The following is a 27,614-nucleotide window of genomic DNA, read 5'->3' on the forward strand; positions in this document are numbered from 1 at the left end:
AACGGATTAATTCGTTTTGCATTACTTTCTATGGGAAAGCACGCCTTGGTTTTGGAACACTTTGGTTTTGAAACGGACTTCCGGAACAGATTAAGTTTGAGAACCAAGGTACCACTGTATAACTCTTCCGATAAGGGATTCTTTCTAGCAATACAGCATTTATAAAATTAGATAGATGATAGATAGATAGATGATAGATATTAAATAGGCATTGCTGAAATCCACATTATTTTATTTTTATACCAATTCAAGCACAAAATGCACATAGCACTCATGTTTGTATGACTTTTGCATACAAATATAATAATAAAAAATCGAGGAGCCAAGTGAAACAATCAGTTCATTCACGATAGTGATACAGTTGTCTTTAAAGTCAGCTACAGCTGTCCATATTGTTTAGATTCAGTTGAGGTGTGAGACAGTCAAAGTCACCTTCTTACTGGTTGCAAGAAAGAAGGCAGTGAAGTGAGGGCTAGCTAAGGGCAGGCTCAGCTTGGTGAGGCAGTGCCCCATTTGCACTCAAGGACCAGCTTCCCATTGGGTCCATCTTAGCATATTGTAAATAGCTTGCTCTCACAGAATCAAAGAATTGTAGAGTTGGCATGCATTCTGATGGTCAACTTGCCCAACCTTCTGCAATGCAGACAACTAAAGTATCCATGTCAGATGGCCATCCAACCTCTGCTTAAAAACCTGCAATGAGGCAAAGTCCACCACCTTCCAGCGGAGTCACTTCCACTATCGAACTGCTCTTAACTGTCAGAAAGTTCTTTCTGATGTTTAGTCGGAATCTTCTTTCTTGTAACTTGAAGCCATTGTTTCGAGTCCTACCCTCCAGAGCAGGAGAAAACAAGTTTCCCCCCTCTTCTATGTGACAGTCCTTGAGATATTTGAAGATGGCTTTCATAGCTCTTGTCAGTCTCCTCTTTTCCAGGCTAAACATACCCAGTTCTCTCAACTGTTCCCGATAAGGCTTGGTTTCCAGACACTTGATTGGAATTTATGGAATAACTACTGTTTCACAAATCACATTTGACTTTTTAGATCTAGAGTTTTCTAATTCCTCAGACACCTTCAACTTGAGGTGCAATTTTTGGTACAACCTTTCCTTGAAGGGTTGGCAAAGAAATACATAAATAATAGGATCAAGGCAAACATTTGCAGCACACAGGAGCAGAGAAAGCTCCTTTAGGTAAAACAACACCTCTTTTGTTAGGCAGTTATAATGATGTGAAGCAGTTTGACTTAATGTGTATGGGATTCTTACAACATGGTATGGAACAAAGCAAATGATAAATACAAGCATGATGGTGAAAATATTCCGATTGGTTTTTTTCCTTGACCGTTTGGAGTTTTTCCTGAATTTTTGGTGGGATAGATATATTTTCCTTGCTATAGAACTGTAAAAGGCTATTAGGAGTAAAAAGACAGTCCAAAAAATTCCTAAGCAGATGTAGTTCGAAGCCTTGTGCCATTGGACTCCAAGTTCATTTTTGAGGTTCACACAGTTCTTCGAAAGATTTTTGGTAGGATGTTGATTGGTTAAAATTGTATTGGGAAGTGATATCACTATATGAAGTGCCCACACGGCTACACAGATACATCTGCTACATCGAACAGTATGGAAAGATGTGATGAACTGAGGCTTCACAACTTTGTAGCATCGGTCGAAGCCTATGAGACCAAACAGTGTTATGCTGATATACATATTTAGGTAAAATATGACTGCTGAAAAACGGCAGACGAAAACACTGAGCCGCCAAGATCCAATTTCTGAATCGGCGAAAACTTTAAATGGGAAAGTTAAGCTCATGATGAGGTCAGCAACCACAATGTTCTTGAGATAGACGATAAAACTTGTCTTGCTGGGAATGTACAGAAAGACCCAGGCTGCCACCCCATTCAACAGGATTCCTCCTAGAAAGATCAGACCATAGGCAACTGGAAGAACTTGTTTTCTTATTATCTCATTGAAGCTGCAGGAGTTTCCTAGAGGAGTGCTTGAATTAGGCATCTCTACAGCATTTTCAGTTCCTGTGAGCAGAGAAAGGAAGAGTTATCCACAAGAAGAATCACCTGCAGCAGAATCCCCCCATGTATCTTCCTATATGGCACATGAAGACCACATTCAGGAACATTTTTGCATGGAGCTAAATCAAACATGTTTCCGCAAGAGCAGGAATAGGGAGCCTTTTTCAGCCATTCTTGGGAACTTTCCAGGGGTGGCATTTGCCTGCTGTGGGTATGACCAGAGGCAAAAATGCACAGATCAATGTTTGTTCAGTATGCTGAAATATAATGTACTTTGCAGCCAGTGTAGGTTTCACATCTACAGGTGCAAACTTTCTGGGCTTTTTTTGGGAGCCTAAGCACGAATATTGTCTTGATATTTGCTACTATGAAGAAGTTTGAGTACTATTGCTATATAAGGGAGGGATAAGAGAACACACAGAATAACATAACCAGTGAAGCTGAGCAGCTGTTGGCAAATGTTTGATGGGTGTACTAAATTGGACCATGGGTCCAATGCAAGACCAAACCATCATCTCTTCTACCAGCAGATGGCAAATGATGATAATAATAAGACTATAATTTATTTTTTATACCCTGCCCATCTGGCTGGGTTTCCCCAGCCATTCTGGGCAGCTCCAAACAATATTAAAAACACAAGAAAACATCAGACATTAAAAACTTGCCTATACAGGGTTGCCTTCAGATGTCTTCTAAAAGTCAGATAGTTATTTATTTCCTTGACATCTGATGGGAGGACACTCCACAGGGTGAGTGCCACTACTTAGAAGGCCTTCTGCCTGGTTCCCTGTAACCTCACTTATCACAGTGAGGGAACCACCAGAAGGTTCTTGGAGCTGGACCTCAGTGTCCGGGTTGAATGATGGTGGTGGAGACGCTCCTTCAGGTTTACCTATTTAGGTCTTTAAAGGTTAGCATCAGCACTTTGAATTGTGCTCGGAAATGAGCAATAAGATACCATGAGAGGGCTAGCTAAGGTGACAACCTCCCAGATGTTACAACTTCCATCAGCTTTGGCTAGCATGTCCACTGTTCAGGGATTATGGGAGCTGTAGTCCAACAAAACCATTTCCCGTCCCTGGGGAGATGATGTTGTGGGCTGGGAGCAAGCCCTCCCCACGCACATGGGGCAGGATAGCCCCAGCGCCATTGGTTGGTCCTCGGCCGCGTCAACCCAAGGCTGTCCAATCCGGATGCTCTGGGGGTGTGGCGCGGGCTATTTAAACAGCCTACAGCAGAGGACATGTTCCTTTTCTCCCTGCTTGGACAGTTCTCCCCCCCCCCTCCCTTAGGTTAGGCTCTTTATCTCCCGACCTTCCTATGGACTTCGGTTGGTCGCCTGTTTTTTAACAGGGGCTTGGTAGGAATTTTTTCCACTTGGCAAATTGGCATTGGCCATTTGGTTTTTCGCCTACCTTGTAGCAATTCATCACAACTTTGTAAGGTTAGGCGGTTAGGCATTGGAGTATTAGGTTGAAGGTGAGGGGAGGTACTGGCCATCACCTATCCCTCCTATTTCAAGGGTACTCCATTAAAGAAATCTGAGGGGCATGGCCTCTGTCCGAAGCCCCAGACTGGGGGGGGGGGGGCTAGGGCCATGGCACAACCCCTAGCAGTGATCCTGGGAAAGTTCCTAGTTGATGTGCATCAGCAGGGCTCCCCCTTCTGGTGGTTAACCCTTCCTTCCAAGACTCCTGCAGACAGGCAGGAGTCAGATATAGCCAAACCAATAGCACTCACATTCTGTAACCAATAAAGTTGTGGCCTTTTTCGTCCATTAACCTAAAATGTCTTTATTCCACTTCCTGGGAGGGTTTGGGACCTTGCCACGCAACATTAACTATCCCTTGTGTAAGAGATTATAAAAGGAATTCTTGCTGGAGTGAGTGTAAATTGCTTTCCTGGAGGGACCACCAAACCTGGAACTGCAGAGTGAAATCTTCAGCGTTGCTGAAATAGCCTTGCTTACCTTATTTTCTTGGATCTTGTATGTTGTCTTGTATATTCACTTGACTGGGGAGGCTTTCCGTTCTAAGGAACACACGGAGTCTGCCATTCTTGGGTAGGTCTGTATGAATAAGAGGGGTGAAAATTTAGCTGTCAGGTAAAAACTGGGATCTTAAATGTGAGAAAAAGATAGTATTTCCTCTTATTTGACATGGCTGGGAAAGTTAAAATACCTTGAGATACACTAAATTTATAGTATGAAGACTTTTACTGCAAATGTATGTTTCCCTCCCTCCCTTGTAAGTGCCATGCGATCTCCCCAATTTGCGAACCCTGGTTGAATATACAGTTCTTGGTTCTGTTGGTACAGCTCTCCCAAAAAATAAGCACTATTGGATCCTGTTGATTTCAAATGGGGTAAATTAAGTGCTTCAGTGGGGTTAACTTTAGCAATTGTATATAACCTCTATTTCCAGCTTTTACTGAAAGGCAGGGTTCTGCTGCACAGGGTCCTCTTCTGCAGACATTGCTAGACTCTTACTAGAACTTGATTACCCTGTCCATTGATTTTAAACTGCAAAATCAACATTGCCAATTACACAGCCCTCAAGGTGGTAAGAATTGATTTGAAAACGCAACGGGAAGCATTTCCAGTATGGTTCTCAGTACAAAATAAGGTGCCTGCCCTTCATAAAGGAGCTATAGCAAGACAGAAAAATCCCTGAGTTTATTTGCTTGAGGTTCCTTTTGCTCCCTTTTTTGTCTGCCTTTCTGCTTTCCAGCCTAGCAAACATAGGGTTGGACCCATGATTTATATCCTTTATTTGGACTCCTTCAGGAGGAGATTTTCATCAATTCCCTCTGTCTCTGCAACCCCTTGAAAATGGGCCTTTGAGGGTTGGCGCACCCTCCAGAATAGCATGGGAAAAGGTGGCCAGGGGCTGCTGGGAGAGGCAGACATCAGCAAAATCCCACCCCCCTTTTCTACCAGTAGGTAATGTCCTGAGTGTAACTTAATCCAGGAAAAACTAGGACTAGTGGGAGCAGGCTGTGGGATTCAACCCATTGCTGTATTCTTACTTTCAGCTCATGGGAAATGAATTGATAATGGATTTTCAGAAAAGAAACAGAACAGGATTATTATTTTTGCAACATGTATAACCGAAACATATTCTTATTTGTAAACATTCTGCCATTGCCCTTATTTATGAGGTATGGTAACTGTTTTCTGGTCTCTCCTTTTGAAGATATCTTTAAAAAGCACACATTTTTACATTCACATTATAACTGCCTACCCAAACAGCAAAGTATCCTGAATGTGTTGGAGCTACAGCTATTCTGTATCAAAATGCAACCAGATTAACTTTTCAAATTCTTTTTGAAAAATCCTTAAATTTAAAAACTTTAAATCCTTTGAGAACCCCAAAACACAGAATAAATTGACATAATAATAAAAGAAGCCTTTTCTAACTTCCTCAGAAGCTCATGTGGTGCTAGTTAATACAGGGTGAAATTAGTACAGCATGCAGAGAAGCGTCTTCAGCCCTATGTAAGTTAGGTGAACCTTAGTAAACAGAATAAGCTATTATAAGTACTGAATAGTCCCCTGTTATTCATCTGTGAAATATTGGAGGATGTGACGGAACAATACATTTCATTACTAGAAGCCGCACACTTAAAAAAGTTTTATTGGCTTTCTGCTTCCAATTTTTAAGCAGAGAAAATGACTTGCATTAGGATAAAGCGTTTCCATATGAAGGAGTCTTTAAAAAACAAGCTTATGCTTATTAGAATGCTTCAGTTGCATTTACTTACCAATTTGGAGAGTCTGGTATCCTTTCAAGCTATTAAGTAACTAAAAAATATGTTTCCGAATTCATGCAGGAATAATGCTCCCTGCTATTCCTGCCCTGCCTGGTTTAAAAACCCTGGAACTTCTTGAACTCCAAAATTGGACTTGAAAAAAGCCATTGTTAGTAATGTTTCTTGTTGGTGCCAAGTATGGGTTAAGTGTCAAATGCTGCAGCTGGCCAGCTCTCCTATACTTCCACGAAGGGCAGATTTGAACTATTTAAGTGACAAACCGCAGACTTTGGCAAAAAAAAGAGGAAATGCTGTGAAAGCTGAAATCTTACTTGCTAGCATATAGCCCCTGTAGATTTTTTTTGCCTCACTCTTAGAAGCATTCTATAGAACAGTTAAAAAGAGTTTGCTTCAGTGCTCTGGGAGATGCTGTGCATTTATCTCTGGAAACTGTTCAGTGCAGTTCCACTCTGGGTTGCTGAACTACAGCTCCCATCATTCCTGACCATTTGTCATACTGGCTGGAGCTAATGAGAGTTGGAGTCCAACAACAAATGGAGGGCCACAGGCTACCATCACCCAGATGATTATTTTTACTAGATTTCTATTCCACCCTTCCTCCCGAAGGAACCAAGAGTAGCAAACATCAAAATTTGAAAGCAGTCCAGTAAAACACAATTTAAACATTTCAAAACAACTCAAAACACCCTAAAACATTTAAACACTCACAGCTTCTGAAAACACTAAAAAGCAGTCACATACCTGCATAATTATTAATTCCGTGTTTGCCATGGCCAGTGTCTATAACCCATCAATTGCCTGGGTAAACAGGAATGATTCTAAATCTGTCCTGGAATTCAGTAGTGAGGGAGACGGGTACCCTAACCAGGATGGGCATTCCACAAACGGGGCCACTCCAGAGAAGGCCCTGCCATGGACAAAAGGGTTTGCTGCACTCCAGCTTCCTTTTAGTATAATGCAGTGACTGGTGGTTTTGTAGCCGTGCAAGGGAACTTGTGCTCAATTCCTGACTCATTCATACGGTACTTGGAGAAGAAGCCATAACCTTAATAACAGAGTGCTTTCCTTACGTATGAAATTGGAAGTAACTCGGCATTCTTTTTAAAGACAAGAATGAGATCACAATTGGCACAAGATAGTAAACCTTCAAATGAGAATTTCTTCTAGGGAAAGCAGTTTGATTTCTCTTCAACTATACCCGTTCTTTTAGTCAACGGGGAAAACCACCATCTGTTGTGAGCCACTTTGGACAGTGTGGGAAAGAACTTGTGTTTCTGATAAGTTGTGATTGCTGGCATCTTTATAATGACCTTTAAAAAATGTTTTCTAGGGCATTGAAAAACACACAGAGTATAAATGCAGTTACTAGAAATTCAACTATCATAATTCTTTGCTTCTTTGAATCATTTACGTAGCTCTGCTTTTGGATTCTGAAAGAGAACTGTTCTAAGGACATAAAGTAGCCACTGCCTCTACGTATATATATTTCTCATGCCAGCTGTTTACATGTGTGAACAACCAGCTTTTGCAAGAATCGCCTGCTTTGTATCCTGTGAACATGCTGTGATTTTTTAAGTTTATGAAAGGGAAGTGGCTTGGGTATTTCACTGCTGATCTAGCCACTTGAACTTCGAAGAAGCCATGGTGGCATATGACCTGAACAAACTCTGAATGGCAAAAAAGAGGGAGTACCTGTATTGTGTCAAGGCAAGGACTTTCTCCGTGTGCCTTCCCTATGCTTAGGAAAAAGGAAGATGTTTCCTATTTTGTTAAGACTTATGAGACTTATGATCCTGTGCTGTTTCGTTCTGGTCTGCTTTTTACCTGGAACTATTGGATCAAAATCTTTTTTTAAAAAAGAAAGTTTTTATTCTGTACACAATCAGGTTTCCACTGTGGACTGAACTCAGCACTTTTCTGACCTGATACATTTTATTTTAGCCTCTACACACAATGCATTTCATAAGGCGTACTGGAGAAAGCTCAAGAACTCTGAAGGAAGAGAGCGAGCTTTCACAACCCTTGGCATACAAGTCAAGTCCAGTGGACTAACCAATTTAAGGCAGCTGCATGAACGCATTGTTCCCTGCAGACTAATGATGATTATTTTCCAAAGAAGCCCACATAACCAAATGCAAGGTGTGGTGCCACTGCACAAACAACATTTCCCCAAGAAACCATTATTCTTATCTGTGACTGAAACATAACCTTGATATGCAAAACCCGCCTTTATCCACAACTGGCACAAGCCTTGTCAGCATTGGCTGCAATGTTTTTATTCACCCTTGTTATGACTCTGCTGGCTGAAGCTTATGGGAGTTGCGGTCCAGAGGGCACCAGGTTTAGGGTAGGCTGCCCTATGCTGTCAAAAGCATGTAAGCTATGATTACCAGATTTTTTTCAATGAATCCGGGGACACTTTTTTTTTTTTTTTTGAAGTTGGGTAGCAACAGGGAGTCAGTAGTGGGGAAGGTGAGGCAAAAGACCCTTGGCCCAAGCATACATGCATATTATATAAAGGTGTAAACCCCTTCTTTTGCACCCTGTGAAACATAAATGCGCAGAGTATTTTTTAAAAAAACTGGGCAACGGTGTGCCGCCCGCCCGTAACTCCCGAGCGTTCCCTGATCTCCTTCCCCCCTCCCCCTTTGTTTTGATAGATCAGGGAAGGCTTGGGAGTCACGGCCCGGGAGGGGTGAGCCTGGTAGTGGCAGCCTCAGCAGCTCAGAGCCAGCCTATTAGTGCAGTTGGCTCTGGCTGGCTTCAGGAGCTGCTGGCTGCCGTGCCACAGAAAAAATGGCGGGCGCCACGGCAGCGAGCAGCTCCAGAAGCCAGCCAGAGCCAACTGCACTAACAGGCTGGCTCCGGGCTGCTGAGGCTGCTGCCGCCACCACATTTCCCAGGGACAGATTTGCAAATCTGGGGACATTCCAGGGGCAGATTTGCAAATCCGGGTACTCTCCCCGGGAACTGGGGACGTTTGGTAACCCTAATGTAAGCTCCTCAGGGAGAGCAGTTTCCCTCTTAAATACATAGCATTGGAACTAGAACATACAAGACTCATGTAGCTGCCTGCAAAAGCTGCAGCCTCTCTCCCTTCTCCCACAGTTCCCAGTAATCTCATATTGCATTATGTGGCACTGACAGTGCTCAGAGTTTCCCTGGCCTGCCAGGTAATGAAGTGCAGTGGGAAAACTAGCAGTACAGGGTTGTCACATTAATTTTGCATCACTAGACTTTGCGGTGGGGAAAGGAATAGGAGGCTACTGATTTTATCAGCAGTCACTCTGCTTCCCCTGTCAAATCAGAATGTTGTATAAGGAGCAGACATCGTCTGACCTCTGCATAAGCAATTCAGGATGAATGCTCAGTAAATGGGTTGCCTCAAAGACCTGTTCAACAACACCTGGGGGCCACCAGATTGGGGAAGGACATCAACTGATAAGTCTATGGTTACACACAGAACTATACATAGCCACAGACTCTCACACACCACAATGACCAGTGCACAGCAGCTGTGAAACATGCACATACCATGTTAGGGATAACCAGAAAAGGATTTTTTTTAAAAGAAACAGGTACTTGCTTCTTTTTACAAATCTATGGTGCAATCCCACTTGGAGTACTGTCTTCAGTTCTAGAAGCTACATCTCAAAAAAAAATTAGAAAGGCAAGTAAGGGGAAACATAATTGGAATGTATAAAAATGAATCAGCATGAATCAACAATAGTTTCTTCCCACCTTCTGGTTGTGCAACATAACTACAATACATGAGGTTTAATTTTAAATTGATCATGTTTGGCAGCACCCAGAATTCCATGTGCTAATCTACTGCATTAGATTCTATCACATTAGAGTGTGATAGTTATTAATACTCCTCAGTCAAAACATACTATAAATAAGATTAAGGAGAATGCATCATCCAAATACTATATGGATTTAATTATAGGTTTTTCCTTCAGAAAGAAAGTGAGGCAATTAAAACATAGCTGTCAACTTTTGCCTTTTCTTGCGAGGAATCCTATTTGGAATAAGAGAATTTCCCTTAAAAAAAGGAAAAAGTTGGCAGCTATAAATTAAAAATGCATCACAGTCACATCTCTTCTGTAGAAACATGTTTACTGTAGTGCAGGAGTGGGCAGAAGATAGAAGAGGATCCGCTAATAGATCTCTGGCTGATATGAAGTAGATTGGCAATGATTTTTTGCTCCCATTTGTTTAACAATGAATCCATTGTTTATGTTGCTGGTCTATATCATAAAGAAGAACATAAGTAACCTACATTCTATCTGTTAACACCTGCAAGAATGTTAATGACTCAATACTGGCAAGTTACACTACTCCTTTCTTGCAAATAATGGCTTGATCAAGTTCGGGATTTGGCTATAATAGCAATAGGAGCATCTTATCTAAGAGTGAGAATTGCATGAAAATATAGAAACAAAATCTGGGTAAACTGGTTGCTCCTCATATAATATTATGAAGAAAACAATGACCTCCCATGAAAGTGAATTCAAGTAGTTTCTGAGGGTTTGTTATTAAACAATAAATATTGCAATTACACACACACACACACACACACACACACACACTATTATGTTCTGAAGTATTTTCTTTCTTTCTGGAACCCTTTTGTTGATTATTGATAATAATTGTCATAGAATCATAGAACTGTAGTTGGAAAGGACCGCAAGGATCATCTAGTCCAACCCTCTGCAATGCAGGAATCTTTTGCCCAATGTGAGGCTGTAACCCACAACACTGAGATTAAGAGTCTCAAGCTTTACCGACTTAACAGATGTGATTCAGACAGCATTGTTTCAGAAGCAATTTTGATTCTGAATATTTACGTAACTTCCTAGTATTGTAACAGAAGCATGTTTTCCTCCACTAGATGGCACAGTACAACATTTGTAATAGTCTAGCCTAGATTACGGTAAGTCAAAGGTTTGGTTACTCTGCTATATTCTGCATGGCTCCCTTGTGCGCAGAACAACATGAAAAACAGTGGACATTTGTTATAATCAATCAAAAATACTTTATTATTTACAAATAACAAATATACGGATACAAATACGGGACGGAATGTCCATCTCATTGTCTTCAGCGTCACAGATCAACGTATTCATGATATATTCGCACCTCTGATCTTCTAACACTCTGAAGCGATCTAATGCTTTCGCTCCTCGTTCGCATGTTTGATTTCCTAAACATCCTTCTTGAAAATGATCTACACATGAAAAAGTAGATGATTGGATCTAGGCACACGTTGCACGCAGAAAGGAAAAGTGTCACTTCCTTGCAGTAGTACAGGATTTTGTGTGCCGATTCATCCAAAAGTTTATCTAGGTGGCCAAAAATAAAAGGTATTCTGCACAAATGATATGGCAAGAAACACGTGAAAAACACTGCTACGACCACCCTTATGCTTTGGTTGTGCTTCCGTTTGCGACTTGAAGGACTGGTAAATTGTTTGCTTGATTTGTAGATATACTTTGATATTTCAATGTAACATCCTATCAATACTATCAGTACAACGGCAAACATGCCGTTGTTGATGTAAATGACAGCTCTGTGCCATTTGACTCCCAGGGAACTCTTTAGCTTTAAGCAGTCGCCTACGTTTTTCCTAGTCGCATGACCATTTGTAAGGATCACATTTGGCAAGGCTAAAAATGCCATGACGACCCAAACGCACGCAGACAGAATCTTGGTGAACCTGATGCTGTACATCCTGGAATCCCCAAAGGGTTTCACCACTTTCAGATAACGATCGATGCTAATGAGCCCAAGGAACACAATCGTAGTGTACATGTTGGCGTAGAACAAAACGGTCGAATACCGGCACAGGAAAAAATGGAAGTACCATGGCCCCAGTCTTGAGTCCTGGATGATTTTAAATGGAAATGTCAGGGTCATCATCAAGTCCGCAACCACAATGTTTTTGAGGTAAAAGATAAAGCTGGTCTTGTTTCTGATGTGGAAGAAAATCCATACAGCCAAGCTGTTCAGTAAGATGCTAGCCAGGAATATGACGAGGTAAAGCACAGGTAAGACAATGGTTGTGAATTCATTACTGGTAGAATTCCCAGGTAGATTTTGTGAACAGTTGGCTAAAATACTGTTGCCTTGACCCAGATGTTGATGATGATCTATGGGAATGATGGAAAGAAATGGTCTAAGTTGGTTTAACAATTCATATGGAACTATAACAACAATAACTCAATAGTTAGCCCCATAATCAAGAGTCACATCCCCCTAATTTATGTGAACAGAAGGAATCCAGAAACTGTTTCTGGATGCACACTCATCTATCACATTTGAGTAACTGTGGAGCATGTAGAAAGGGTGCAATTAGACATGATGGGCTACTATTCTACTGAATAGCAGTTGTTTGGGATTAACAACTAGAGGTGGCTATTGCTTTTTGTCTCCGCTTGTGAAGCACCTGGTTGGGCTCTGCTGGAAATGTAGTGCTGGAATGCATAAATATTTGGTCTGATTCAGCAGGGTGGTTCTTAGGAGGTCAGCAGAGTGAGGTTCTACACCTGGTACAGCCAGGGGAGTTGCCCTCCTCTTTCAAGAAAATGTTTTTATTACACTGCTATGTTTGCACGCTACAGAAAAGGGCTTCAGACCACAGCTCCAGCAATGAGGTGGCAGGGCGTGCGTGGTTTTAAACTCCGAATAGCAGCCAGCTGCACAAGTATGCTTAGTGATGCCAGTGACTAAGATCCTGTCTGCATGCAAAGGCTTGTTGGGATGAGCCCTCGGAGTCTTATTCAAGGACACAAAAGGGTATTGAAAGGGAGGGGGAAGACGGAACATAAATATATGCTGTGTTCATAACTCTTAAGACCAGTTCAGCAGCAGAATGAGCTGCCTAAGGAAACTGTAAATTCTCCATTTATTGAAGGTTTGGAAGCAATGAGGCTGCAAGTCGAGTTCAGAGATAGTGCAGGGTAGTGCTAAATCTGTAACAACACGAGAACCACAGATCACCCTGCTCCTGTCTAGCCAAACCTTGGGTCCTGCTTTTTATGCCATTTGTGGTGCAACGCTGCAAGAGAGCCTCCCTTGCTTTAGGAACTCTTTACCCATCAGTTTAGACTGCATCAGGCTTCTAAGTCCTGTGAATCATAGGGTATTTTTGTGGCATGCTGATCATGTAGTGAGGACCACCAGGTGCTTGATTAAATTCCTAATTGCCAGTCTCTAGACTCACGAATGCAGTAGCAGGCTGTAGGTGAGTATCTGCTTGCATACATACCTGCCAATCAGATCATTGTGCTATTGGCATTGATAGCACTGCTATATTTGTTTGCTTGCTTTTTTTAAAGAGGAGGAGAATATGGAGTCTTCAATCTAGGGTTGCCCCAAACCTGACACCATAGGCAGTCTCTACTCTTTGGCACTGCCCATGCATTCCAAGCCCAGCAGCAGGAACTGTGTTGAGAGCTCCAAATGCTGGCTGCAGCTGTGTAGCAAGTGGAACTGCATGCATAGTGGTTTTCTGAAAGTGAATGGCATGCGAGCAAAGGTTATCTTCACTAGATTGCGGTGTATATACAGGTATGATTATCTTTTTTCAAATATATTGATAATGAGGAGCTTCATTAGGGGTACTTGTGAATTTTGATTATTAAAGAAAGGATGTGTGTGTGAACCAGGGGTAGTCTGTTTATTAGATGGTTCGAGGTTTAAAGACAATGACCTCATGAGCTTGGTTAGAATGCTAAGCAGGAATGGAAATAACCAATGGTTGTTTTGGGGAAGTCTTCTAAATGAACTGCTGTTATGTGAAACTCAACTAACAACGTGGTACTAAAAAGGAGGTACAACTGTATAAATTATTAACTCCTCTCTAAAACAACTGTATCAGGAATTCCTGATTTATTTATTTTTAAAGTCATTTACCTGGAAGCTTCACATATGACATGTTAGACCCCATTATTATTGTTGATTTGCAGGTCAAATGCTTTTCAGGAGACACACTGGTGGCAATTGATCTGGGACACATCATGGGTTGTACAAGTTCTAACGTCTGAAAAATATAGGAAGTGAAAATATTTACAATAGGCAAATACCTCAGTGTCAACAGCAGCATCTTTTAGTTTCTGGCTGAGCACAGAATGATGGCAGCTGTGCTGCAGGCCTCGGCTTATTGGACAAAATTATGAACTCAGCTGCATCTTGGCCCTTAAGAGACAACTCAGACATGGCTTTTCTTCCATGGAGTTCAACTTCAAGTAAAGAGGAGATAGGTGTGCACCATCATCTATGAAATGTGTGCATTTGCTTCCTGATGTGTCTTGTGGAAAATGCACTACATGGAAAGGATAGTCTAGCAGGCATGTCCAAAGTCCGTTTCTGGGGCCTAATCTGGCCCGCTGGTCGGTTTAATCCGGCCCCTGTGGCAGTTAATTTTCTGGGGTAAAATCCCTCAACAACTTCAATCCTAAAAAAAAGGTTAACAACTTTGGTTGGTCATTTGGTCGGCCCTCACGGCCCTTCACTTCATCAAATCTGGCCCTCGTTGAAAAAAGTTTGGACACCGTTCCTCCCTCATACACACAGAGATTTGTCACTGTGAATGAAAAAGCTAGGACCAGCCCCAATTCTGGAAAAGGCTGCTACAATATCACTGCTCTCTTGGGCAATGCAGCTCTCTGTATAGCTTCTACATGCTCGTGCATTAATTACCAGCTCACTCTGCCACTAGCTTATAGTAGCTGTTGCATTGTAACATGGACTCCCAAAGTAGTAATTATCTGGAGACAGACAGACAATATTTTAAACGACTCCTATGGGTAAATTGTGAGCAACAATGAATGTAGCAACAAGGGCAGGCTATCTTGTGGGCAGGTGGTTGCATGTGAGAGAAACGAAGGTCAATACAGTGGTGCCTAGCAAGACGAAATTAATTTGTTCCGCGAGTTTTTTCGACTTGTGAATTTTTCGTCTTGCGAAGCACGGTGTGGGAAAAGTTTTGGAAAAGCTTCAAAAATCACCTCAAAAAAGGCTACCACACCGCGTTCTATGAGTTGCTCCTTGAAGTCAAGTCACAACTGTATTAATGGTGTTAAGAAAAAGGAAACAAACTTGCAAGACGTTTTCGTCTTGCAAAGCAAGCCCATAGGGAAATTGATCTTGCGAAGCAGCTCAAAAACCGCAAAACCCTTTCGTCTAGCGAGTTTTTCGTCTTGCGAGGCATTCGTCTTGCGGGGCACCACTGTACATTCCAAGCTAATACAAGTATATATTTTTCCATTTTAACTACATTTGTACTGCTGCCTGTAGTTTATTAATGCTTTAGCTAAAAGCCTGGGCTTATCATGGATCCTTCAGCATCATCAATGGGATTCAATATAACTGTGTCCTGGTTGCAGACAATTAGCTCTCTATTAAATAAAAGTGATGCCTACCATTCTTGAGTTTTTCACTTTGATCCACCAAAGACCAATTTACTTGATTAGATTTCTTGGGTAATAATCTCTGGATTCCCTTCAGCTTTTGATTGCTTTGCCCTTTCAAGGCAGACAATCAGCAACAAATGACAAGCTGAATGACTAATTTTGACTCACATAATCTTCATCCCCGAGTAAATTAGGTAAAGGTACCCCTGCCCGTATGGGCCAGTCGTGTCCGACTCTAGGGTTGCGCGCTCATCTCACTCAAGAGGCCGGGAGCCAGCGCTGTCTGGAGACACTTCCGGGTCACGTGGCCAGCGTGACTTAAGCGGCATCTGGCGAGCCAGCACCAGCGCCGCACACGGAAATGCCGTTTACCTTCCCGCTATAAAGCGGTACCTATTTATCTACTTGCACTTGGGGGTGCTTTCGAACTGCTAGGTAGGCAGGAGCTGGGACTGAACGACGGGAGCTCACCCCGCCACGGGGATTCGAACCGCCGACCTTGCGATCAGCAAGTCCTAGGCACTGAGGTTCTACCCACAGCGCCACCCGCGTCCCTTAAGAGTAAATTAGTATGTAAATAATATTGGGGTTGTTAACTCTGGTGGATGGATTAATGCAAAACACAGTGAAGAGTGAGCAATGTGAGAAAATTAGGCTAGGGAGTGTCATTCAAAATCATCAGAGATAGTTAAATTCAGGAAAATATCCCTGAGAACTTAACTTCTGGATTCTGGCTATGTTAATAAGCTTTTTCTATGTCCATTACCCATGTTTCTTATTATACTATAAACCCTGAGAAGTTCTGTAACGGTTTAGGATTGTGATAACATGTAAACCAATTATAAATAGGGCTTTATTCCTAGCCTCTATCCTTCTTATTTCCGATGTTCCCTCAATCTGTACAATTTATGACCTACCAACCAAATATTGTACAGGAACTATGGTTTATCTGCCTACCCAGAGTTCAGTAAATCTAGTTTTGCTGTTACCTTTCTGGGAATATTGAGCAACTGCAATACTGCCATAAATTGTGGGGAGCTGCACTCATTCGAGTCCCATGGTGGGTTAGCCTGCCCCATTATATAACTGTTTAAATATTTTGGGAGCGTTACAAATAAATTGCATTTCATTTTGTACATGGGTTTGTTATGTTTCCTGTAAATAATAAATTAAGATCGCAGATGATTAAAAGTTAGCAACGCCAAGATTTATAAATTTTACACCATATGTAATTATGAACAGAAAATAACCATTTCTAGTCCCAGTGCTAAAATGTGATATACATTTACATTTAATTAACACAAGTAAATGGAGGTCTGCAGCCTAATTTGAACAGGTGCTTCACTTGCCAAACAATATGATAAAATGGCTTCTAAACACAAAAACCTTAAATGGCCTGTTGCAGATAAACAACACTTCCAGTTGCCAGTTTTGTTTCAACCATGTAGTTTTCTTCACATTGACTGTCTCAGAGTGGATCCAGAGTGCACAGCATCTCAGACTTCTCATACCACTTTGAAAAATTCCTTCAGTGAACTGTTTTAAGAGGTCTAAGTAAGAAATCTAGTAAATATGTCCAAGCAACCAGTGGGCATCACTGAAATATCTACTCATCAACCAGTCAGGTGGGAAATACATTTCCTATCCATTTGTCTCTGTAGGACATAAGAACATAGGACAAGCCTGTTGGATCAGGCCAATGGCCCAGCTATTCCAGTGGCCAACCAGTTGCCTGTGGGAAGTATGCAAGCTGCCCACCTGTGGTTCCCTGTAACTGGGAGGCAAAATATACACATCTTGACTGGTAGCCATTGATAGCTTTGTCCTCCATGAATTTGTCTAATCTTTTCAGCCCCTGAAGTTTGTGGCCATCACTGCATCTTGTAGGAGCAAGTTCCATAGTGCTGTGTAAATAATTACTTTCTTTTATTGGTCCAGAATCTTCCATCATTCTGCATCATTGAATGTCCACGAGTTCTAGTGTTATGAAAGAAAGAGACAAAAACGTTTCTCTATCCGATTTCTTTGTGCCTTTATGCCTTGCAGAATTTTATCGTGCAACCTCTTAACTTTTTTTGTAAACCAAAAAGTCCCAAATGCTGTAACCTTTCTTCTTGGTTTAATTGACTCCACTTTCTACATCTCTCGATTTGGAGGACTGTCCATTGACTCCTCCTGTATGCTTCCTGCTACTTAACCAATTTCTGATCCATAAGAGGGCTTCGCCTCTCATTCCATGACTGTAAAGCTTGCTCAGGAGCCTTTGTGCGGTACCTTGTCAATGAGATGCAGCAATTCAGGCTTCACTTGTGAAAGTGGAGGACCTTGGTTGGACTTCCGTAGGAAACACTTGACTTCATATGCTGTGGTCTATGATGACTCTAAACAAGGAGAAAGCCCCATGATCTCAGCTTGCTGACACAGCTTTTACAGGTAGCAACTTCCTATGTTTCGGCTTCCTCTCTTTCCAAACGCCTCCCCTTTCTGCCCTTCCTTTCTCAACAGAGAGATTTCAAGATGCCTGGAACAATTTCAATATTGGTTTTACCAGCAGCGTGTGCTTATGAAGTCAGAAGACAGTGGTTTACCAAAGCCACTGAAAAAGGGACAAGTAGCAGTGACTTCAAGTTACAGCAAAGAATATAAAAGTTGGAACAGCAACTGAATCTGAACTGGAAACCCCCACAATGTCATCTGAAGCTATGTACACACTCATTGCACCAAGTGTAATTCTACTAGGAGCACAGGGATTGTAAAGCTTGGCTTCCTGTGTTGTGTGAATGCTTGACATTTTAGATTATTTATAGATACAGACAAAATACAGGATACTAAATGATGTACCCAACATGATGCCTTCCAAGGTGATGTTGGACTACAACTCCCATCATCCTTGACTGTTGGCCATGCTGGCTGGGGCTGGTGGGGGTTGTAATCAGGAAACTTCTGAAAGGTCCCAGGTTCCCCATTGCTGTACTATACAATGAGCTGGGACGATTGTGTCTTGGATAGACTTAAAACATTTTAAAAAAGCATCCCTTAAAAACAGCACTTCTCCCCAAAAATGACATTATGCAATCTATAGGTTTTTAAGCCACCTCTGCCAACTCCTAGCAATAACCTTGCTCAATGAGGAGACCTGTGTGAGGCCTTTAACATGTTGGGAGTACTGGGCAGTTGTTCAAGCATGCCCTTGGATTGATCTTCCACTAATGAGCTTTGTCATCTTAAAGCTGTGCTTTCTCATTTGCTCTTTTCGTTAACTGCCAGCGTCCATGGCAGCCGTGGCACTAATTGGGCAATAGCTTCTTCAGTAATGCAAGCAGCACAGTGCTTCCCTTCATGCCCTTGTAGTGAACTCCTGTGAGCCTTAAAGGCATTCATGTCTACTGCATATGATCAGATGGGGACTTCAAAGCATTTCTTAACAGAAGCAAAGTCAGTTTCACTAGCATGGTATTGTCTTTGTGAAGACTTCCTCTACTCCTCTTTATTAGACTACTACTACTACTAGTAAGCTGTTAAACTGAAGTTAAACCCTACAACCCACAAACTGTATATGCTTGTTTTTCATTTAACCTTGTGAGAATTATTTTTGAGAGGCAAGAAAATATAATCCAGGTTGAGATGGAATTTTATGTGGAAAGAGAGACCAAAGGCTCATCTAAACTAGTTGCCTTCCCAAAGATGACAGCCAGTGTATGCCTTACGTATGAGTATGTTTTATCTTGTTTGAATCTTGCCTTTCTTCCAAGGAGTTCAGCATGGCCAACATGGAGCTATTCTATTCTATTTTCAAATCAGGGCTCTAAAGTGGGGGTTCCTAAAGTGCTCTGGGGACCACCAATAGTGCATGAACTTCAACCATGAGGAGGCTCATGCTGGTGACTCTGCATAGTGGTGTTGAATCTGTGTGTGTGTGTGAAGAATGGTGGGCACAGTAGCTGTGCACGTGTGAAGAACAGCTGGCATAGTGGCTACTTCATGATTCTTAGAATTTGGTGGTCTGCCTGGAAGGTGAGCAGGATGGAACAGAAGTGATTGGGGAGGAGGCTTTTCCTTAGAGAAATAAAGCCGTGGCTGGTGGCAAGACAGGGGAAGCAAAACAGGGGAAGGTCTGGAGTTAAGTGATCTGCCAAGACCTGAAGCAATTTTCAAGTGGTCCAGGGGAAACCATGTTTGGTAACTACTGCTCTAAAGAGTACATATGATGTAGAAGGTGAATTGCCAAAAGCTAGCTCCAAGTTCAATAAAATAATTGTAGCATCTTACATTGACTTTTAATCCTTTCTTCTTCTAATCCAAGTAATCCTGACCAGGTGTGAACAGACACCTACCCTTAAAAAAACACAACCAATATATTTTCATGCTATTGTAAATGTTTTCCTCCTTGCAATTAGGGATGTCGACAGAAGCTTAATGTGGTATTTGTTAACGCTAGAGAGAAAGAGAGAAAAAGCCTGCAATGCTGATCCAGTAAGAACCTCAGTGCAGAGGAATATTTTAAGCCTCATATGTTTTATAGGTTGTGTTGCTACATATTTAGCGTCATTAAAGTACAGCCTCCGCAGTAAATATGTGTAAAGTACACACTGCTGCATATATGGTGCAATTTGTTGTTGTTAATGCTGATGGACTGGTTTGTGTATCTGAGCGACATAGCTAAATTATAGGTTACAGGATACACTGAAATTATGATGAGTTAATAGCATCTAAATTGCTTATGGTGTTGGATCATTTGACCTATATAAAAAAAGCCATCACGGTGACGAAAAACCCTGTATGGAAGCCATACAATGCCCAGTTTGGTTTCTCTTTCCCAGATTGTGTATGACTTTGTTTTCAAGCATCTGACTACATTTAGGTTGTGTTTTACTATTTTAAAAAGGTGCTAAAATGTTGCCATGCTTGAGCCTCGGTACAAATTTCACCACTAAAGATGAATGCAGTTTAGCTTTCTTTCTTTTTTAAACTCTGAAAAAATGGCATTGGGATATCCTAAGGCAGGCATAGGCAAACTCAACCCTCCAGATGTTTCGGGACTACAACTCCCATCATCCTTAGCTAACAGGACCAGTGGTGAGGGATGATGGGAGTTGTAGTGCCAAAAAACATCTGGAGGGCCGAGTTTGCCTATGCCTGTCCTAAGGACTTTTCCTGTGTTTCAGCCATTTTGCCAGGTGTGAGGTAAAGAGATGTATGTAATGAGAAAATCATTATGCTGCTTCCTTAGCAAAGTCTGCCTATCCCATTCAGGCAAAATGACATACACCCTGACAGTCACTCTTTACCAAGAACAGTTTCTATCTTCTGGTTCTTATTCATAAAACCATTGACTTGGATACTAATTAGGCATCCATGAATAGAAGGTCTCATTGATAGAACCAAGATTCTGGCAGACAATTCTACCAGCAAAGGTGGGGGTGGAAGAGGAGGCTGCAATTTTTGTTGAGTCCCCTCTTTATCCTGTAGTCCACAGCATCACTCATCATGCAGCTCTGGAGGGTCCCCAACCCTCTAGCACAACTGTTAGGGGGCAGACAGGACTTCAGGAGGAAGAGGGATCCAACAAAAGTAATATCTGTCCCCTCTTCCACTTGCATGATTGGAGTCTCTGATAATTGGACCTTCAGGCAGGGTCCCCCCCTCCTTCCAGTGGTTCCAAACTCAGAATCCTAGCCATGGTCCCCATTCTTGCCTGTTTGTGATGCCTTGATGATTTTTTTTTGTTGCTGCTAGTTTTGTCATTCCTCACAGTTTTATGTTTCCGAAGTCTCTAGAAGTTAAAACTCTGAGTGGGTGGATGCATTATCTGTAAAGAAGGACATCATGGCAAGGTGAAGAATAGCCTAGCCACATCCACCAGCCAGAGAAGGAGCACCTTCAGAGAGTTTACATTGTCCCCTCATTTTTTGAAAGAACTCTCTGTTCCAACCCTCAGTTGTCTGGGCAATGGAGAGGAGAATGGAAATGTATAATGGCCCTGTCCATCAGCCAGGGGACTGAGGGCTATTGTGTTGTGGGTGTTACAATGGGTTTTGAGATTTGTTTTGTTTTAAATTAACCTGTTTACTTTCCGGCTGCCTTTAGAACCATTCAGAAACAACATTGCACAAGAATCTAGATGCATACCAAATAGACTTGGATCTATTCCCCCCCACACACCCTGCTCCAACAGTAGGAAAGTTGCCTGAGAAGAGTTCCTGCTCAGGGGATGCTTTCACTAGTGAAAGGTGGAGAGTGGTGGAGAGAGAGGGAGAGAAAGCAACTTTTACAGGTCCTCACCACAGTCCCTTGCACCCTCCAGCAATCTGCAAGCCTCTAAACAATGTCCTGTACCTCTATGTACTAGTTTGGTTTTCTGATACTCATTTGTGTGTCATTTTTGTTACTTGATGCCCTGGCCTCTTATGAGAGGAAGGCCAGGATAATTTTTTTTTTATTTTAGAAAGAAACACTTAAGTTTAAATTAATAATTATTAATATTTTTAAAGAAATATTAAAGTTATCATTAATTAATGTACTAGATGACCCTCAGGGCCCCTTCCAATTAAATTAGTAAATTTAATACATAGAATCCTAGAATTGTAAATTTACTAATTTAAATACTAAATTATTTAAATGATTATAAAAGAAAATCTGTCTTGGAGTTCTGAACATTATAGGTGGTGATGCTGGGGGCTACAGGGGGAGTTGGCAAAAGTCTTGCTGCCACCTTCTGCCAGTGGAATTCCTCTACTTGATCAAATGCCTTCCAAGGATAGAAGGAGCCCATATACCCCCTTATTTCATGGGAATGTCTGTAGCTCAGTGGTAGAGCATCTGCTTTGCATGCAGAAGATCCCACTTTCAATCCCCAGGGTCTCCAGAATGGGCTGGAAATGTCCCTTGCCTGAAACCCTGGAGAGCCAGTGTCAGTCAGTGAAAATACTGAGCTGAATGGGCCAACAGTGTGACTCAGTGTAAGTCAGCTTCCTATTTTCCTATCCGGTTCCCTTATACAACAAGGGACTTTCCATTTCATGGCCTGCAGTTACTGTGGCATATTCTGAACTGATAAACGTAACTGTCCAATACAACACCTGTGCTATCCGTAGCCTTAACAGAAAGAACCACCACCCCCTTGGCTTCTAAATGAGCGGAAGACAGCTGTTCAGCTGTTCAGTAAATAGTACTTTAATAATGTATAAGAGTAGTGGCAGGGGAGATTGTGAAGACTCTTTGTAAGAGTACAGGGGAGTCCTAAGCATGTCTTTTGCTTTCATCTGTGTGACCTGCAGCTAGAGGCTATGGAATTATTGGGTTGGTCTCAAGTGTCAAGTTAGATTGGAGATGCAAGGGGAAGGAGTGTAGGTCTCTGAATAATAAAAGTTGAGGTTCCTAGGTAGGAGCCCACTGTGAAGGAGCATAGTGAATCCGGAGACGGGAAAGAGAGGTTGCAGATGTAGGTCACGTCTGCCAAGTTAGGAAAGGGGACGTATTGTTAAAATAGGTGTGGACGTTGCTCAGCATTGCATTGTGGGGTGGAGCACAAGACCTGACTAAGGGTGATGGATTCCTAAAATTAACTCTGCAATTAAGAGAAGGAATTCTAGACTTTTTGTTATTTTAATGCACACCTAGCTATTGTTCCAAATGGTCTTTTAATTTTAGTGATTTTCTGTTGGTAGTACAATGAACACAAAGTTGTTTAGCAGGTGAGTTCTTAAGTGTGCGCCTTATGTGCATGTTACCATTTCTAAACAGAGGAATGAAGCAGCTTCTCCTTTCTTCCTACAGACTTCATTTCTGCCTATGTAAACTACCAGGCATGTTTCTCTGATATATTAGAGAGATACTTTCTATTCCTTTATTACCCAACCACATTCCTTGTTCCATTAAAAAAATCCTCTCTACTCCATCTGCCCCATTGTCAGAACAGGTACCATTTTAATGCAAAAATAGCACTTGCCCACAACTCTCATTGGTTCTGCTGTGCCTTCTTTGAGTGCGTTTGACTAGCTGGAATGTGTCCTTGAACTGTCCAAGTCTCCTGCAGCCTGGATGGAGTGGGGGGCATAGAAACCTTTGACCTTTGGATGGCTGGAATATCAGCCACTGTATGTAAGAGTTACAGCTGCAGCTCTGCTGACTTTTGCCCTTGGCACCACCATTTTCGGGCTGAAAGTGTTTCTTCACCCCAGGTTACATGAACAGGATTAACTAAAGCACTAATTTAATTAAGCTCCAGCATACAGACTGTCCACTCAGCCACTAGGAAGCATGAAGTTGCATGTTTTTTGTGTGTGTTAACACATGCCTTTTGCTTTCCTAACATTTTTATATTGCCCTTTCTCTAAGTTGCTCAGGGCACTTCATGTTTCTTCCCCACCCCCAATCCCCCCAAATATGGTCATATTTGAGACATAAATCTGAAGAGTTGACTTGACTGGAGTACAACCCAGTAGCTGTCCTTTGGATAGATTGCCTGGGTGTGCTATTTAAGTGCTTCCGGTCCCCCACTATATACATGAGCATGGGCTTTATAACATGAACAAATCACTCCAGTGATGAATGCTGGAGCTGAAATGCCACACCGAGAATCTGGGAAGCTGCCAAGTGATCTGCCCTTAGACATTTGCTTTCAGGCTTAAATAACCGAGCTGCAGGAGCTACAGAAATCTTTGTTTTAAGTCTCCCGCTGGACAGAGACTCCACGATCCCCAGATGATTACTTAGATGGCATTGCAGCATGGCTGGGTAGCTCTGTTAATCAGTGGCTTCTGCAGCTTTGCTTTTGACTTGCAGCTGACATCAGTGGTCGGGAAGGGGGAGAGAATTAACTTCCTGTGTCTAGGGCTCTGTAACAGTCACCCTCAAACGTCTGCGCATCGGAAGCTATCACTGGGACAGCTTTCTGCTTGATGCCATTTCAGTCAAGCTAGATGTGACCTTGCCAACAAAGGTCCGTATAGTTAAAGCCATGGTTTTCCCAGTATGGAAAGTGAGAGCTGGACCATAAAGAAGGCTGATCGCCAAAGAATTGATGCTTTTGAATTATGGTGCTGGAGGAGACTCTTGAGAGTCCCATGGACTGCAAGAAGATCAAACCTATCCATTCTGAAGGAAATCAGCCCTGAGTGCTCACTGGAAGGACAGACCGTGAAGCTGAGGCTCCAATACTTTGGCCACCTCATGAGAAGAGAAGACTCCCTGGAAAAGACCCTGATGTTGGGAAAGATGGAGGGCACAAGGCGAAGGGGACGACAGAGGACAAGATGGTTGGATAGTGTTCTCGAAGCTACCAGCATGAGTTTGACCAAACTGCAGGAGGCAGTGGAAGACAGGACAGGCGTGCTTTGATCCATGGGGTCACGAAGAGTCGGACACAACTAAACGACTAAACAACAACAGATGTGATGGGAGTCCCATCCTTATGAAGCAGGGATACCAGGGCACTTTACAGGAAAATGAGTACATGAGGAAGGGGAGAGAAACAACCCACTAACCCTCACTTACTTCACTGTGCTCTCCTGCATTAAGACATTTTCTTAGTTCATGTTCAGTCTTGGAGCCAGGCTAGGGGAGAATGCTGCTTAAAGCAATGGGACGCATGCAGCAAAGTCAGGCAGGGGACAAGAAATGGGCTTCTTTTCCATCCTGTGGGCACTCCTTTTCATGCAAAGAGTAAACCCTCCACACATGCGGACTGAGCAGCCGTGTGGATAAAACTACATGTGACTACACTTAGCCTGTTTGGCTATAAGTAGTTTTGGTTCTGGACAGGGAGGAGCTTTGAACCCCTAATGATGGTTTTAAAAAATTCTAACACTATTTTTTTCTTTAACTTGCAGAAATAGGTAGCACTGGGTAGAGTGCAATACACAGAAACATTTTTTAATTTAAATATTTAGAAGTTTTTGTATCATAACATTTAGCAGTTGCTTTGCTACTAAAAGGTCTTTCCAGAAACCTGGCCTGGATTCTAGAATGGCATTTTGCTGTTCTGCTACCGTTGTAAACTTTACACTTTGTTCACCTGACAAGCTGTGTGTGTGTGTGTGTGTGTGTGTGTGTGTGTGTGTGTGAAGAAATGAAAGATTTTCTCTCCAAAGAATCTCCTCTACTTGTCATTCTGCACATTTATCATAAAAGAGTTTTTGCATATTGAATAACTACTAGAATCAGATACTTACTCTCCTGTGATGCTAATTATACTAAAAATAAAAGCAAGTTAGAATTTCAGGAAAAAAACAACAAATAAAAAAAGAACTTGCCTCCTCTTCCCATTCTGACATTCTGTAGTGTTCTCTGCACTCCATCGGTCCAGAACAGTTTGTAGTATCATGTTGGATGGACTGGCTCCTCTGTGAACTGAGTAGCATAACATTGCACGGTGCATTTCAGAATGCCAGGGCTTCTTGGGCACCTTGGGAATCGGAGCAACCCAGACAGTGTTGCATGCTACTACACGTACAGAGGACTGTGTGGCTGGTGAATTAACTCTGCCTAGAGTTCTTTTAGGGTGGGGAGTGGAAGAAAGGCACTTGTGGTTAGGGAACGAAGACTGGTGTGCGTGTGTAACAAGAGGGTTAAACTAAAGGATAAAAAGAGGCTGAAATGAGATGGGAAAGAGAGGCAAAGAAGAAAACCCTCAGAAAGCAGAACCTCTTAACACTCTGTTTGGTTCTCCTTCCACAAACTGTGAGAAATGGGTGCTTTCAAGTGACCCGTTTACTGAGCATCCTGAAACATTTGCAGGGAAATTAGATGTTGGTTATTTAACAAGCATTCCGATTTGTTTAATGTTACATGGCATTGCTTCAGAGCAAGTGTTATCTCACACTTCACACTGTATTTCCCTGTCACCTTCCTTACCACAAAATAAATCCAGTCTTTTGGAGAAGTGGACCCAAGAGCTCCATGTAAACTTTAATTGCACAAACTGAATCTGTCAGTATGTGACAGAATCCCAACAGTGACAGCCTGGAAGCACCCAGTGGCATCTTTCATGCATGCCCACTTCTCTTTCCTCCACCATACAGGCGTCCTTAGCTATTTCTCTGCAGCTGCTGCACAAACATTTATGCTCCATACAAGAGCAAAACCAGGCCCATGAAGACTAGTTAGAACTTCAGGATTAGCAGTGGAAGACAGATGAATGACCAAAAAAGAAAGAAAAAAGAAAAACCCACAAACAAACAAACAAATGAAACCATTTTTGTTACGATTTTGAACGAGTAGCAGTGGGGGCAGTTGAAAAAGCATACATTGTCTGATGTACCAAAAAAGCACGCCTGGATTTTGTAAAAGCACTCAGGTATCCTTGTTTCTTTCCAAACAAAGCAATGCATATACCGCAGTATAATCTTAGAAACGTCTCAAGATTTAAAATACGTATAATAAAAGTGATATCAGTTCACATATCTGAAAGGCTGAAAACAGGTTGTGTATAAGCTAAGTAGAAAAACTTTAATCTGTTGGCTGCTCTGCATTTATCAGAAATTTAGCTGAACACTCAAATCAATTACTCCAGTTCATGGTGTACTGAGCTGAGGGGCTTTTAATGCCCTTGTTTCTGGTGTTTTCCAGAGATTCCTTGCCTGGCATGTTCTAGCATGAACTTCTTATGCCTCATTAGAGCAATTAAAGAGAATATAAACCCAATGCTACGTTTGCTGAGCAAGACCCAGCAGATCTAAGAAAAACCTTTCAAGTCATTTTAAAAAAAGTTATAGGTTCCTAATTTCATAATTGCCTGTTATACAACATGAGAGTTTAGCCTAGCAACTTTTTTTGTGTACTGCACAGAAATGTTTTTGTTTTTCAACTTTTGGAACTAGACAAATAAAATCAATCTAGACTAGAGATACAAACCAATGGAAGCCTAAACGTACAAACACCTTGTTTTGACTTCATGCATTTCGTCAAGAACGATTAGAAAATTTGAGGTATCGTTAAAGTACAAGCCTTCTATTTTGCACTCTTTTGAGATAAATATAAAATAAATTACCTGTCATCTGTGTTGCTCTTCATTTGGCTTTTTGTTGTCAATGCTTGTAGCAATGTCTCCAGGGTGCATTATATTCTTCCAAAACATTAAAGTCTTGTTTGCTTTCTCCAGGACAAGAAAAAACACACGTTTTGAACTAAGTATCCGAAGATTCTAAGTAAGGTGGATTTATAAGTTAGACGTAGGGGTAAATCAGGCCCACAATTAAAGCGTGCTGGCTTCCAAGTTCTTTACTCCTGGTCTGAATGGTCTGAGCCAGGAAGAACTTGAGTGACAAGCTGTTTCAGCCTTGGAGGTGACTCATGAGCTAGCGTAGGTGAGATTTGAAAACTTGGGGCTCACTTCCTGGCTCTGCAGTAAAATTAAAGTGACAGACTGTGATTCAGTTGTGATGGCACTGTAAAGGG

The 27,614-nt window shown here is 41.9% G+C and overlaps 3 protein-coding genes across 12 annotated transcripts in view; 1 reads left to right on the forward strand and 2 right to left on the reverse strand.

Moving 5' to 3' along the window:
* MED12L (mediator complex subunit 12L) overlaps positions 1 to 27,614 on the forward strand; it is a 167,352-nt gene that overhangs the window by 57,522 nt on the left and 82,216 nt on the right. The gene's annotated exons all lie outside the window — the stretch shown is intronic.
* On the reverse strand, positions 216 to 27,348 carry P2RY14 (purinergic receptor P2Y14). Of its 4 annotated transcripts, none has more exons than XM_083504524.1 (3): positions 27,208 to 27,348; positions 4,001 to 4,099; positions 216 to 2,034 (listed from the first exon to the last, which is right to left on the reverse strand). In XM_083504524.1, exon 3 carries the CDS (start codon positions 2,012 to 2,014, stop codon positions 1,001 to 1,003), a length of 1,014 nt encoding a protein of 337 aa, XP_083360650.1. In that variant the 5' UTR covers positions 2,015 to 2,034; positions 4,001 to 4,099; positions 27,208 to 27,348; the 3' UTR covers positions 216 to 1,000. The 4 variants fall into 4 exon arrangements, with proteins under 4 accessions (XP_083360650.1, XP_083360651.1, XP_083360652.1 ...); XM_083504525.1 differs by lacking the exon at positions 27,208 to 27,348 and adding an exon at positions 25,472 to 25,589; XM_083504526.1 differs by lacking the exon at positions 27,208 to 27,348 and adding an exon at positions 6,544 to 7,161.
* GPR87 (G protein-coupled receptor 87) lies at positions 10,817 to 27,348 on the reverse strand. 4 transcript variants are annotated; one of them, XM_083504410.1, is made up of 3 exons: positions 27,208 to 27,348; positions 13,720 to 13,846; positions 10,817 to 11,954 (listed from the first exon to the last, which is right to left on the reverse strand). In XM_083504410.1, the coding sequence occupies exons 2-3, from the start codon at positions 13,823 to 13,825 to the stop codon at positions 10,912 to 10,914; spliced, it is 1,149 nt and encodes a 382-aa protein (XP_083360536.1). In that variant the 5' UTR covers positions 13,826 to 13,846; positions 27,208 to 27,348; the 3' UTR covers positions 10,817 to 10,911. The 4 variants fall into 4 exon arrangements, with proteins under 4 accessions (XP_083360536.1, XP_083360534.1, XP_083360537.1 ...); XM_083504408.1 differs by lacking the exon at positions 27,208 to 27,348 and adding an exon at positions 25,472 to 25,609; XM_083504411.1 differs by lacking the exon at positions 27,208 to 27,348 and adding an exon at positions 17,493 to 17,599.

This window comes from Podarcis liolepis (genome assembly GCF_965112155.1).
Source record: "Podarcis liolepis genome assembly, chromosome: 5".
Classification (NCBI taxonomy): Eukaryota; Metazoa; Chordata; class Lepidosauria; order Squamata; family Lacertidae; genus Podarcis; species Podarcis liolepis.